The sequence below is a fragment of the Perissodus microlepis genome, chromosome 2 (assembly GCF_051167445.1).
Source record: "Perissodus microlepis isolate ML-2025 ecotype Zambia chromosome 2, ASM5116744v1, whole genome shotgun sequence".
NCBI lineage: Eukaryota > Metazoa > Chordata > Actinopteri > Cichliformes > Cichlidae > Perissodus > Perissodus microlepis.
This window is the reverse complement of record NC_140462.1, coordinates 12060068-12074471: the sequence shown is the minus strand read 5'-3', so window position 1 is coordinate 12074471 and position 14404 is coordinate 12060068. Positions and strand designations below refer to the sequence as shown.

General features: G+C 41.7%; 2 protein-coding genes across 35 annotated transcripts in view; both read right to left on the bottom strand.

Annotated features, from left to right (window-relative positions):
• The window catches only part of LOC146392385 (protocadherin gamma-C5-like), a 308150-nt gene that overhangs the window by 80935 nt on the left and 212811 nt on the right, over positions 1-14404 (bottom strand). Inside the window, exon 1 of one of the 34 annotated variants that reach the window (XM_084946743.1) lies at positions 7289-11339. The exons of 32 other annotated variants lie outside the window; for them this stretch is intronic. In XM_084946743.1, coding sequence (XP_084802869.1) covers positions 7289-9688 — 2400 coding nt within the window. In that variant the 5' untranslated portion in view covers positions 9689-11339. Of the gene's footprint in view, positions 1-7288; positions 11340-14404 lie in introns of those variants that run through there. One more of the 34 variants, XM_084946892.1, reaches the window with a different exon arrangement.
• Positions 31-3754, bottom strand: LOC146392403 (protocadherin gamma-A11-like). Its single transcript, XM_084947238.1, has one exon. It carries the CDS (start codon positions 3251-3253, stop codon positions 851-853), a length of 2403 nt encoding a protein of 800 aa, XP_084803364.1. The 5' UTR covers positions 3254-3754; the 3' UTR covers positions 31-850.

Here is a 14404-nt window from a genome sequence, read left to right as displayed (position 1 = left end):
TTATTATTATGACGACTAGTAAACTTTAAAGCTTTTAGATAATCTAACCTGTTACAGGTTAGATTAGATTACACAACTGACAATGTAACCATTTAAGTGTTTTAATAATTAAAACTAATGCTTCATACCTAATGCCTAATAGGTTCAAAGGTTAGTGACTTTATGTAAGCATATTCACTGGTGGTGTTGCGGCTCCTCCAACACCAACGGCCGTGGCAGGCTAAACATGAGGATACTGACTACGCGCAACAATAAACACATAAAATGTACTTCTGAGCTATTTGTTCCTTTTATTCCACATTGTACTGTCCAAACCCACAACTCAGTACATTGGATCAAATGTATTGCAAATGCAGAGACTGCACAAACAAACATAACTGCAACTGACAAAATATTACACCAAATTGTTATGTCAAACTGCAACATCAGACTACGGCATCAACTAGTGCATTAAACTGTACATCAAGCTGCGGTCAACAGAAAGTTTCCCGTAATGCTCACCCTACCTTTCTGCTCATCAAACAGCAGGTGCTGTGAACAGGTGAGTGCAACGACATTTATCATCTAATACACACCCCATGAGTCACGCCCCACAACCGTGCACCAATACAGTGTGTGTACTTAAACCAACCCTCTTAATCCAAAAAATGAAAGACTAACATATGGCTACTACAGGTAGTAATGCTAAAACTCCAAAGACAAGCACATGGAATATATGCAGTCCGTACTGACTGACACTGACATGTGGTAACAAAACAAATAAGAAAGCACAAATGAACCTAGATACTGAAAAAGTCATAAGTTACTTGACAGATCGAAAACAGCGCAAAGATTCCAAAAGTATGAAATATCAGCATGTAAGTCTAACCTCCAGAGGAGAGTCTGGTTCATCCAGGATGCTCTTTTCACTCTGTATCCGCTGCATCGTTCCTGTAGAACTGGGGTCCATTATCAGCACGTTCTGACTACCAGCTCTGCCGAATTTACAATCACTCTTTCTGGAGTCAGTCGTCCTGCACACCTCGTAATTGTACACATGTGGAAGAGTCCCTGTTCCCAAAGTGTCTGAGTAACGTGGTGGATAATATGGAATGACAGGCAGGTTGGAGTGATACAGGATGCGAGACTGTCTCCACCTGTAGATTTTGACTGATATAATAACCACTAAACACGTGATGAAGAGGAAGGAAACTACAGCCAGAGCCAAGACTAAGTAAAAAGTCAGGTTGTCATTGTACTCCTTGTCGTGTGTCAACTCAGTGAACTCCGAAAGCACTTCAGGGAAGCTGTCCGCCACCGCCACGTTAACAATGACTGTAGCTGAACGAGACGGCTGCCCGTTGTCCTCCACTATAACAGTCAGTCTTTGTTTGACAGCATCTTTATCAGTGACTTGGCGGATAGTTCTGATTTCTCCATTCTGTAAGCCCACTTCAAACAGCGCCCTGTCTGTGGCTTTCTGCAGTTTATAGGAGAGCCAGGCATTCTGTCCAGAGTCCACATCAACAGCCACCACTTTAGTCACCAGATAGCCCACATCTGCTGAACGAGGCACCATTTCAGCCACCAGAGAGCCACCAGTCTGGACTGGGTACAGAACCTGAGGGGGGTTGTCGTTCTGGTCTTGGATCATTATTTTCACAGTCACGTTGCTGCTGAGTGGAGGAGAGCCTCCATCCTGCGCTTTTACGCGGAAGTGGAAATCTTTGATCTGCTCGTAGTCAAAAGAGCGCACTGCATGGATGACTCCACTATCAGCACTAACGGACACATATGAGGAGACTGGCACTCCGTTAACGGAGGAGTCCTCCAGTATGTAAGAAACACGGGCGTTCTGGTTCCAGTCAGCGTCTGTGGCTTTAACTGTGAATATAGAGAGACCTGGCGTGTTGTTTTCTACAATGTAGGCCTCATATGAGCTCCTCTCAAAGACAGGTGCGTTATCATTAACGTCTGAGATCTGTAAGGTTAGAGTGACGCTGCTGGAGAGGGAGGGCACTCCCTCATCAGAGCAGGTCACAGTGATGTTATACTCAGAGGTTCTCTCTCTGTCTAAATCACTGTCTGTTACTAAGCTGTAGAAATTATTAGATGCTGACTTAATAGACAAATGTGTATTATCATTGATAAAACAGTGGACTTTACCGTTTTCATTTGAATCTGGGTCTTGAACATTCATCATCGCAACAACAGTGTTAGGTTTAGAGTGTTCAGATATCATATTTGATTTTGACATTATATTAATCGTTGGCTTGTTGTCGTTTATATCCACCACTTCAACGATAACTTTGCACGAATCAGTAAGTCCACCATCATCACTTGCACGTATGTTAATATGGTAATTTCGTGCATTTTCATAATCAATGTTTCCAATTAATTTTATTTCTCCGCTTTCTTCATGTATCTGAAACAAGGCATGCGCTTGATCTAAACTGTTTGTAATGGAATACTTTATTCTACCATTTGATCCATGATCTGCATCTGACGCACTAACACTCGTGACAACTGTCCCTTCCGGGGCGTTTTCAAAAACAGTGGCTGTGTAGGTGGACTGCGTGAAGACAGGCGCATTATCATTAGCATCTAATACCGTGATGAAAATTCGAATTGTACCTGACATTTGCGGATCTCCGCCATCAAAGGCTGTTAGAACTAGTGATATCGACTCTTCCTTTTCTCTGTCAAGAGGCTTCTGTAAAATCATTTCAGCCTTTTCCGTTCCACTACCTTGACTGTCCCCTTTCAGTACAAAATTATCGGTAGGTTTAAGCTCATATTTCTGAAGACCATTTTTGCCGACATCAAGATCAATTGCTCTGTCCAGAACAAATTTTCCTCCGATTACAGCAGATTCACTGATTTTAAAGGTTACCTCGCTTTTCTCAAAGGTGGGGGGGTTGTCATTTATGTCTATAATCTCGACTGTGACACTGTAAAACTCCATAGGGTTTTCTAAAATGATCTGAAAATGTAAAGCACAAGGTGTTGTCTGCCTGCAAATCGCTTCTCTGTCGATCCTCTCTTTGATTAGAAGAAGTCCGCGTTCCCCGTTTAGCTCAATATATTCCACACCGTCTCCCGTATAAACACGAGCTCTTCCAGATTTCAGTCGTTTTGTATCCAAACCCAAATCCTGGGCAATATTACCGACTAAAGAGCCACTCGGCATCTCCTCGGGAATAGAGTAGCTGATTTGGCCGATGACTGGACCGAGATAAAAGACCAAGGAAAACAACAGCGCTTGCCATTTCATTGTTCTGTTCGAACTGTTCCCCTGGAAAATTAGCAGGAAAAAACTATTATCCACAATTACCGAATGTCCCTTACAGGTGATAAAACACAGACATCACTCCGAAATCATTTGAATCGGTTAAAGAAAGGTTGAAAACGGCTCTAGTTAAAATGATCTCCGACGTTTGAACACGACGTCTTTCTCTCTGTGATATCATCATGGCGAGCGAGGTTTCTCTTTAAATGTGCCCTGAAATATCAACGCACTGGCCAACAGCGGCCCTACGAGTACATAATTAGGAACTACAGAAAACGCCTGGAAAAACTAAAGCAAAACCCTGTTGTGCACGAAGGCTAATTGTTTTTACAAATACCAGGATAGCACAGCCCATAAAAGAGTTAACGTCTGCAACACTAGAGAATACTAGTTCCCTTATAAAGTATTTTAGTTGAACAGATCACAGAGTCTATATTCTTTACGTATACCACTGAACTAAACTATTAAGTCATGATGATATGTGACGAGTTACTTTAAAATATTGTAACATCACAAATTCAACAAAGCGAAATACATGAGATAGATAGACACCCCCCCCCCGCCCCCCGCCAAGTTTATATTGAGTTACAGTCTTTCGACGTGTCTTGGCAAAACGAGACGAAACGATTTATGTTCAAATTTTACACCATCACCAATAACTAAACGTCAAATACCAACATACATTCACATGTTGACAAAACATCAATACGTTAAGATAGACACCCATTGTCAAAAGCGATGGAACAAGTTAAGTGCCTCTGTCCATGGTGCTGACTCTTGACTAGCGCTAGTTGGTTCTTAGTAAAAACTATGAGCAACAGAAAAAAAAAAAGTTTGCGCTTCAATATTGGCAAGATCATTATATAACTAACCTCCATCGGAGAGTCTGGTTCATCCAGGATGCTCTTTTCACTCTGTATCCGCTGCATCGTTCCTGTAGAACTGGGGTCCATTATCAGCACGTTCTGACTACCAGCTCTGCCGAACTTACAGTCACTTTTTCTGGAGTCAGTCGTCCTGCACACCTCGTAATTGTAAACATGTGGCAGAGTGCCTGTCCCCAAAGTGTCTGAGTAACGTGGTGGATAATATGGAATGACAGGCAGGTTGGAGTGATACAGGATGCGAGACTGTCTCCACCTGTAGATTTTGACTGATATAATAACCACTAAACACGTGATGAAGAGAAAGGAAACTACAGCCAGAGCCAAGACTAAGTAAAAAGTCAGGTTGTCATTGTACTGCTTGTCGTGTGTCAACTCAGTGAACTCCGACAGCACTTCAGGGAAGCTGTCCGCCACCGCCACGTTAACGATGACTGTAGCTGAACGGGAGGGCTGTCCGTTGTCCTCCACTATAACAGTCAGTCTCTGTTTGACAGCATCTTTATCAGTGACTTGGCGGATAGTTCTGATTTCTCCATTCTGTAAGCCCACTTCAAACAGCGCCCTGTCTGTGGCTTTCTGCAGTTTATAGGAGAGCCAGGCGTTCTGTCCAGAGTCCACATCAACAGCCACCACTTTCGTCACCAAATAGCCCACATCTGCTGAACGAGGCACCATTTCAGCCACCAGAGAGCCACCAGTCTGGACTGGGTACAGAACCTGAGGGGGGTTGTCGTTCTGGTCCCGAATCATTATTTTCACAGTCACGTTGCTGCTGAGTGGAGGAGAGCCTCCATCCTGCGCTTTTACGCGGAAGTGGAAATCTTTGATCTGCTCGTAGTCAAAAGAGCGCACTGCATGGATGACTCCACTATCAGCACTAACCGACACATACGAGGAGACTGGCACTCCGTTAACGGAGGAGTCCTCCAGTATGTAAGAAACACGGGCATTCTGGTTCCAGTCAGCGTCTGTGGCTTTGACTGTGAATATAGAGAGGCCCGGTGTGTTGTTTTCTACAACGTAGGCATCATATGAGCTCCTCTCAAAGACAGGTGCGTTGTCATTAACGTCTGAGATGTGTAAGGTGAGAGTGACGCTGCTGGAGAGGGAGGGCACTCCCTCATCAGAGCAGGTCACGGTGATGTTATATTGCGAAGCCATTTCTCTGTCTAAAGCAACCTCCATAACTAGGGTATAAAACCCATTTATAGTAGTCTGTATTTTGAAGGGAATGCTATCATTTATATCACACACAACATTCCCGTTATTCTCGGAATCTGGATCGTTTATGCTTAACATTGCAATTACAGTATTTGTTGGTGAGTTCTCTGATATGGACTCTGACTTAGAAACGATGTTTATTTGAGGACTATTGTCATTTACATCAATAAGATCAACTATCACTTTCGCTGAATCAGAGAGCCCACCGCTGTCTACAACTTCAATATCAATTTGATAAGAGTTTGCTTTTTCATAATCTATTTCCCCGACTAGGATAATTTCACCAGTCTTTGGATTGATATTAAACAGTTCAGATAGAATACGTTTGCTTGTAGATATCAGATATGATAATTCTCCGTTTGAACCGATGTCTTTATCAGATGCACTTACAGTTGTAACACTGGTGCCTTTAGGAGAATTTTCTTGCAGTTTTGCTCTATATAACGGTTTGGCAAATGTCGGTGCATTATCATTCGCATCTAATACAGTGACAAATATCTGCATTGTCCCTGACATCTGCGGCTCTCCTCCATCCATAGCAGTTAACAGCAGGGACAAATAATCCTTCTTTTCTCGGTCTAAAGGCTTCTGTAGAACCATTTCCACCTTTTTAGTTCCGTCTGGCTGACTTTCTAGTTTTAATACAAAATGATCACTTGGAGCAAGTGAGTACTGTTGTAAACCATTCATGCCTATGTCGGAATCTACTGCTTTCTCTAACACGAATTTCGATCCTATCACAGCGGACTCGCTAATTTCGAAACGTTTTTCTGAATTGGTAAACGTGGGGGTATTATCATTTATGTCCGTAACCTCCACTGTTACACGAAACAGTTCCATTGGATTTTCCAAAATTAACTGGAAATGTAAGGCACAAGGCGTCGTCTCTCCGCATAAAGCCTCTCTGTCTATCCGCTGCTGGACAAGCAGGACCCCCCTTTCTTTATTCAGCCCGATGTATTCTACACCGCCACCCGTGTAAACGCGAGCGTTACCTGATTTCAACCTTTTAAGATCTAAACCTAAATCATGAGCTATGTTTCCAACTACAGAGCCTTTGGCCATTTCTTCGGGAATGGAGTAGCTGACCTGCCCGAGCACGTATTTGAGACATAGGGCTGAGAGAAACAACAGTACTTGCCGTCTCATTGTTCTGCACGACCAGATTTCCGTTCCTTCTCCACTAAAAAAAGAAGCATTTGTCATGGAGAGAATAAGAAGACAGAAAAAAAAATCGTTCGCATTCCAATTATAAGAATCAAACGGTGTAAGCAGGTATAGAATTCCTTGCAGTGCTTCTTATAAACCCAAACAGTCTTTCTGTCTGTACGTCGAATATTTCCACGCAAAAGGGAAGACACAGAGGAATAAAAAAACATCCAGCCAAATCGCAACACCCTTGCCAACAGCGACCCTTTGAGCTGAAAATACAAATTACAACATTCATTCTCAAAAACAATGAATTCAGTGTAAAGCCACGCTATTAAGGCTCATCTAAACCTCGAGTATCCTAAATTTAAAGATTTTAGGATATCTGCAGCTTACAGCAAATATCGTTTAATTATATATTGAAACATCTTAGTAAAAAAAATTACATTGTGCAATTACAAAATAAATATATCCTAAATTAAAACTGACACGAATTACAGAAATTAAGTCCAGTCTTAATGAAAAGGACTCTGGAATGCTGAAGAAGAACAATTAAGGTGTCGCTGTCTGTGGTGCTGAACTGCGATGTAAGTTGATAAAAACTTTGCAACGCATCAACGCTAAAAGATACTGGTTATGTTTAAAATTGTAACTGTAACTGATGTAGTTTCCTAACATCTAATGGAATGTCTGTCTATTTACCTCCAGAATATCATGAAGCATAAAAGGCAGAAAAAAACATGTATCATTTCATGAGGCTAACCTCTAGAGGAGAGTCTGGTTCATCCAGGATGCTCTTTTCACTCTGTATCCGCTGCATCGTTCCTGTAGAACTGGGGTCCATTATCAGCACGTTCTGACTACCAGCTCTGCCGAACTTACAGTCACTCTTTCTGGAGTCAGTCGTCCTGCACACCTCGTAATTGTACACATGTGGCAGAGTCCCCGTTCCCAAAGTGTCTGAGTAACGAGGTGGATAATATGGAATGACAGGGAGGTTGGAGTGATACAGGACGCGAGACTGTCTCCACCTGTAGATTTTGACTGATATAATAACCACTAAACACGTGATGAAGAGGAAGGAAACTACAGCCAGAGCCAAGACTAAGTAAAAAGTCAGGTTGTCATTGTACTCCTTGTCGTGCGTCAACTCAGTGAACTCCGACAGCACTTCAGGGAAGCTGTCCGCCACCGCCACTTTAACGATGACTGTAGCTGAACGAGAGGGCTGCCCGTTGTCCTCCACTATAACAGTCAGTCTCTGTTTGACAGCATCTTTATCAGTGACTTGGCGGATAGTTCTGATTTCTCCATTCTGTAAGCCCACTTCAAACAGCGCCCTGTCTGTGGCTTTCTGCAGTTTATAGGAGAGCCAGGCATTCTGTCCAGAGTCCACATCAACAGCCACCACTTTAGTCACCAGATAGCCCACATCTGCTGAACGAGGAACCATTTCAGCCACCAGAGAGCCACCAGTCTGGACTGGGTACAGAACCTGAGGGGGGTTGTCGTTCTGGTCCTGGATCATTATTTTCACAGTCACGTTGCTGCTGAGTGGAGGAGAGCCTCCATCCTGCGCTTTTACGCGGAAGTGGAAATCTTTGATCTGCTCGTAGTCAAAAGAGCGCACTGCATGGATGACTCCACTATCAGCACTAACGGACACATACGAGGAGACTGGCACTCCGTTAACGGAGGAGTCCTCCAGTATGTAAGAAACACGGGCATTCTGGTTCCAGTCAGCGTCTGTGGCTTTGACCGTGAATATAGAGAGACCCGGCGTGTTGTTTTCTATAATATAGGCCTCATATGAGCTCCTCTCAAAGACAGGTGCGTTATCATTTATGTCAGAGATCTGTAAGGTGAGAGTGACGCTGCTGGAGAGGGAGGGCACTCCCTCATCAGAGCAGGTCACAGTGATGTTATAGTTAGAGGCTCTCTCTCTGTCTAAATCACTGTCTGTAACTAGGCTAAAGAACTTTTTAGATGTTGATTTGATCAGAAATGGCACATGTCCTTCGATATTACATGCTACTTTGCCATTTTCACCAGAGTCGGGATCTTGAACATTGAAAATTGTTACAACTGTTTCTGGCCTTGAATTTTCTGTTACGGAATTTGTTTTAGACATTATATTAATAGATGGGTGATTATCGTTTATGTCGGTTACTTCAACAAGAATTTTAGCTGAATCTGTTAGTCCCCCATCATCACTACCCTGTACATGTATTTCATAGAGCTGTGCCTTTTCATAATCAAGGTTTCCAGTTAGGGATACCTCACCACTTTCTTCGGCAATGTGAAACATTACAGGGACACCGTCTAACGTGTTTGTTATTGAATAAATAACCTTCCCATAAGAACCTTCATCTGCATCTGTAGCTTTAACAGTACACAAAATTGCACCCTTTGCAGCATTCTCCATTATAGTGACCTTATAGACTTCCTGCGTAAATACTGGAGCATTGTCGTTGGCATCTAGCACGGAAATTTCTATTCGCACTGTTCCCGACAGCTGAGGCTCACCACCGTCAACAGCTGTGAGAATTAAAGAGAGATGCTGTTGCGCCTCTCTGTCTAGATGTTTCTGCAGCACCATCTCCACCTTCTTACTCCCGTCTTGCTGATTTTGGAGTTTTAGATTAAAACTGTCAGTAGGTTGTAGCGAATAACTCTGCAATCCGTTCACACCTACGTCTGGATCCATTGCTCGCTCTAGCACAAATTTTGCTCCAATCACAGCCGACTCACTAATCCTAAATTTTATTTCATCCTTTTTGAAGCTCGGAGCATTGTCGTTAATGTCGTTAATTTCGACAGTAACGGTATAGAATTCAATCGGGTCTTCAAGTGTAATTTGAAGATGTAAAGCACAAGGTGTCGTCTGCCCGCAGAGCGTCTCTCTGTCAATTCTTTCTCTGACAAGCAGGACGCCTCTGTCTTTATTCAGCTCGACGTATTTTCCATTGTCTTCTGTATATATACGCGCCTTACCCGATTTTAGTCTCTTTACATTTATACCTAAATCCTGCGCTATATTACCAACTACAGAGCCTTTTGACATTTCCTCAGGAATCGAGTAAGCGACCTGCCCGAAAACTGTGCCGAGGGAAGAGACCGACACAAACAACAGTACTTGCCATCTCATTGTTCTGCCCGACATTTTCTCTTCGTTAAAAGCTGGAGAAAAAAAGCCTGCTGTACTCAAAAGCGCCTGGTTTTCCCGAATAGATAGTACTCCAGAGCAAAACTGATTCTGTCCGCGTTTCTTAAACTCGAAATAAATAAACCACAGCGCGGATATCTCCTGTGTTTATCAGCTACGCTTGTGTGCTGTATGTGTGTCTCTTTCTGTGTTTAACGTATCAAATGAAGGGAAATTCTCTACACTAGTCAACAGCGGCCCTGAGAGTCCAAACATGTGCACTGCAGAAAATTACAACATCAGCTAGCAGGTCCAAAGTGAAAAAAAATATATATAGGAGTTTAACTCATTACACAATAATAAAATATTTGTCTAGGGTACTTATAACTCAAATACAAAATAATACAGAGGACAACCTCACCACCTGCCTTGACATCTTATTCTGAAGGGTATATTTTAATTATTGTACAATGTCACGTCATCTTTAATAACACAATACACTTTCCCTTGTAATATGGCATGAGATTCTAAGGAACAGTAAAACAAGGCAAATATCTAGTAACAATATATATGTGAAGTAAAGAGAACTTTATAAAAAAGATTACAAAAGTGATAGGGTGTATTTCTTTACCTGTTACACTTGCGCCTTTTAAAATCTTCCTGTATACGTAGATAGTGATTTGTGATAATGCTGTTAAACACAAAATTAGTTTAACCATGAAGTAAGGCTCCAAAATGATAAATACAGATAATGGAAAAAATGTAGTGATTACAAAGGACAAAAATGCCATTTTTTGCAAGTAATCATTCTACTTCAAGGGCTTTCCTGATCAATGAATGCGTATAAGTATGCAGTTCCTGCTAAAATGCACCAGGATGGAGACAGCTTTAGAAGAAGCACAAGACATAAACTGGTAATTATTTGATGAAGTTAATCTTCACCTTTAGTAAACAATAAGAATAAGTAGTAATTTTCAAAACTGCATTGCACAGGTCTCAGATGAAAGTAATTATTTGCTTAACACAACTTGAAAAGTATAGGTTTTCTGTAAGTTTTCTGGAAGAAAAATTAAAACCAAGTGGGAGAATAGCTGATGATTAGCTTGTAATAAATAGTTTAAGTCTAAAAAGTATCAAAGGGAAGACCACCAGTAGACATTTTGTTGCTTCTGGTATTCCAAGCTGTCTGCTTTAATTTTTTGATCATAGTGCTTTAAGTTTTGGTTCACTAGGTAACTAAAGCTTGTTGTTAAAAACTTGCTTTCAGAGCTGAAAGTTGCACTCTACTGCAATGTAAACAGGGCTAGTAGACATTTCAGTGAAACACAATCTGCAATTACAATGTTCCAAATACTTAAAAGGTTAACATATTATTGAATAATTGTCAATAATTAATCCTGCATTCTTGAAAAAAAGTGCTGGAATAGGATGCTGATTATGGAGACTCTTTTCATATACCTAAACTAAAACTAAATTAGGGCTAAGATGACTTTGTTAGGTTTAGATAAAAGAGGGGGAACACATATATATTATGGGATGAAAGGCTGATTCTGTTAAAGTGCAGAAGTGGTTTAATGAACAGTGAATTGTCATGGAAGAAATAAAATGTGCATTGCTAGCTCTCTGATAACCTCCAGAATACCATGCATGCAAAATAACAGGCATTTAAAATCATCTGTAATTTCATGAGGCTAACCTCAAGAGGAGAGTCTGGTTCATCCAGGATGCTCTTTTCACTCTGTATCCGCTGCATCGTTCCTGTAGAACTGGGGTCCATTATCAGCACGTTCTGACTACCAGCTCTGCCGAACTTACAGTCACTCTTTCTGGAGTCAGTCGTCCTGCACACCTCGTAATTGTACACATGTGGAAGAGTCCCTGTCCCCAAAGTGTCTGAGTAACGTGGTGGATAATATGGAATGACAGGCAGGTTGGAGTGATACAGGATGCGAGACTGTCTCCACCTGTAGATTTTGACTGATATAATAACCACTAAACACGTGATGAAGAGGAAGGAAACTACAGCCAGAGCCAAGACTAAGTAAAAAGTCAGGTTGTCATTGTACTCCTTGTCGTGGGTCAACTCAGTGAACTCCGACAGCACTTCAGGGAAGCTGTCCGCCACCGCCACGTTAACAACGACTGTAGCTGAACGAGAGGGCTGCCCGTTGTCCTCCACTATAACAGTCAGTCTCTGTTTGACAGCATCTTTATCAGTGACTTGACGGATAGTTCTGATTTCTCCATTCTGTAAGCCCACTTCAAACAGCGCCCTGTCTGTGGCTTTCTGCAGTTTATAGGAGAGCCAGGCATTCTGTCCAGAGTCCACATCAACAGCCACCACTTTAGTCACCAGATAGCCCACATCTGCTGAACGAGGCACCATTTCAGCCACCAGAGAGCCACCAGTCTGGACTGGGTACAGAACCTGAGGGGGGTTGTCGTTCTGGTCCTGGATCATTATTTTCACAGTCACGTTGCTGCTGAGTGGAGGAGAGCCTCCATCCTGCGCTTTTACGCGGAAGTGGAAATCTTTGATCTGCTCGTAGTCAAAAGAGCGCACTGCATGGATGACTCCACTATCAGCACTAACGGACACATATGAGGAGACTGGCACTCCGTTAACGGAGGAGTCCTCCAGTATGTAAGAAACACGGGCATTCTGATTCCAGTCAGCGTCTGTGGCTTTGACTGTGAATATAGAGAGACCTGGTGTGTTGTTTTCTACAATATAGGCCTCATATGAGCTCCTCTCAAAAACAGGTGCGTTATCATTAACGTCTGAGATCTGTAAGGTTAGAATGACGCTGCTGGAGAGGGAGGGCACTCCCTCATCAGAGCAAGTCAAAGTGATCTTGTACTCAGAGGCTCTCTCTCTGTCTAAATCACTGTCTGTTACTAAGCTGTAGAAATCATTTGAGGCAGCTGTAATAGTAAATGGTATGTTACTATTTAATCTGCAGTTTACTTGACCATGATTACTTGAATCTGAGTCATAGACACTGAACATAACTATAACTGTATTTTGGGGAGAGTTTTCAGGAATAGAATCTGATTTCGAAAGTATACTGATTACAGGCTCATTATCATTAATGTCAATAACATCAACTATAACCTTACTGGAATCAGAAAGACCACCACTGTCTTTGGCCTCAATATCAATTTGGTAATACTTGGCTTTTTCAAAGTCAACTTCACCAACTAATATTACTTCACCATTTTGATTTACTGTAAATATGTCAGATACACTATCCATTGTAGCTGATACTAAATAAGAAACAACCCCATTTGTCCCTTTATCTGCATCAGAAGCGCTCACTGTCGTCACTGTTGTTCCTTTCTGAGAGTTTTCGGCTATAGTCGCTTTGTAAACCGACTTCGTGAAAACCGGAGCGTTGTCATTCACATCGAGTACGGTCACATAAATCTTCACCGTACCCGACATTTGAGGATCCCCTCCGTCTACGGCGTTTAACAACAATGATATTTGTTCCTCCTTTTCTCGATCTAGCGGCTTTTGTAAAACCATTTCAACCTTTTTCTGTCCATCAGCCTGATTTTCGATTTTCAGAACAAAGTTATCTGTAGGTCTCAGGCTATAATTTTTCAGGCCATTTATTCCAATATCTGCATCGACCGCTCTTTCTAACACGAATTTCGATCCTGTAACTGCGGATTCGCTTATTTCAAAACGTTTCTCATCGTTTTTAAAACTTGGACTGTTATCGTTTATATCAGTGATTTCGACCGTTATTCGAAAAAGCTCCATTGGGTTTTCTAGAATAATCTGCAAATGCAAAGCACAAGGCGTCGTCTGTCTGCAGAGTGACTCTCTGTCGATTCTCTCTTTGACGAGGAGGACTCCTCTCTCCCTACTCAGCTCGATGTATTCTGCGCTGTCGCTCGTAAATATACGAGATTTACCTGACTTTAGTCTCCTCACATCTATGCCCAAATCTCGAGCTATATTTCCGATAACAGACCCCTTTGGCATTTCCTCCGGAATAGAGAAGCTCACTTGACCGACAACATAACCTATATAGAAGATCGAGATAAAAAACAGTACTTGCCGTCTCATTGTTCTGTTCAAAATATACGCTGCACCACAGAACATCTTTTGCAAAGGGAATCACGACAAAAAATAATGTTTCCACACGAAAAGATATAGATAAAGGAACATATATTACTCCCAAACAGTGAAATAATAGTCCATCAGATCACTTTATCCATCTAAAAGATTCCCGGTCAGTGAACAGTGCTTTGTCTCCCTTCCTTTCTCTAAAATACGGACATGAAATGGGAGGATCTGCTTCAAATCCTGTCTACAGGATTGCAACACGTTGACCAACAGCGGCCCATTGAGTCCATAGAGCAGAACTACAAGAACAATACAATTATTTAACTTAATATATTTCATAAAAATGTTATGAAAAAACACATTAAAAGCTAAATATCTAGAGGCCTGCACTGACGAACTAAAAAACTCAAACAGATATATAGAAGACATCTTTTGATATATGTAACAAACAAAGGAACAAAAGATGGAGCAAGTATTAAATCTATTTTAAAGAGAAATGCGAGGAGGGACAAATGCTGTCTCTATCCGTGGTGCTGAAATCAGTAATAAACGATCAGATTAGAATTGAAACAAGATATTTTGAAATAGTGACGTACAATTTCAAATGTGCTGTAGTTATCTCCATCCTATAAGCAGGAAAGTTGCATGTATTACAA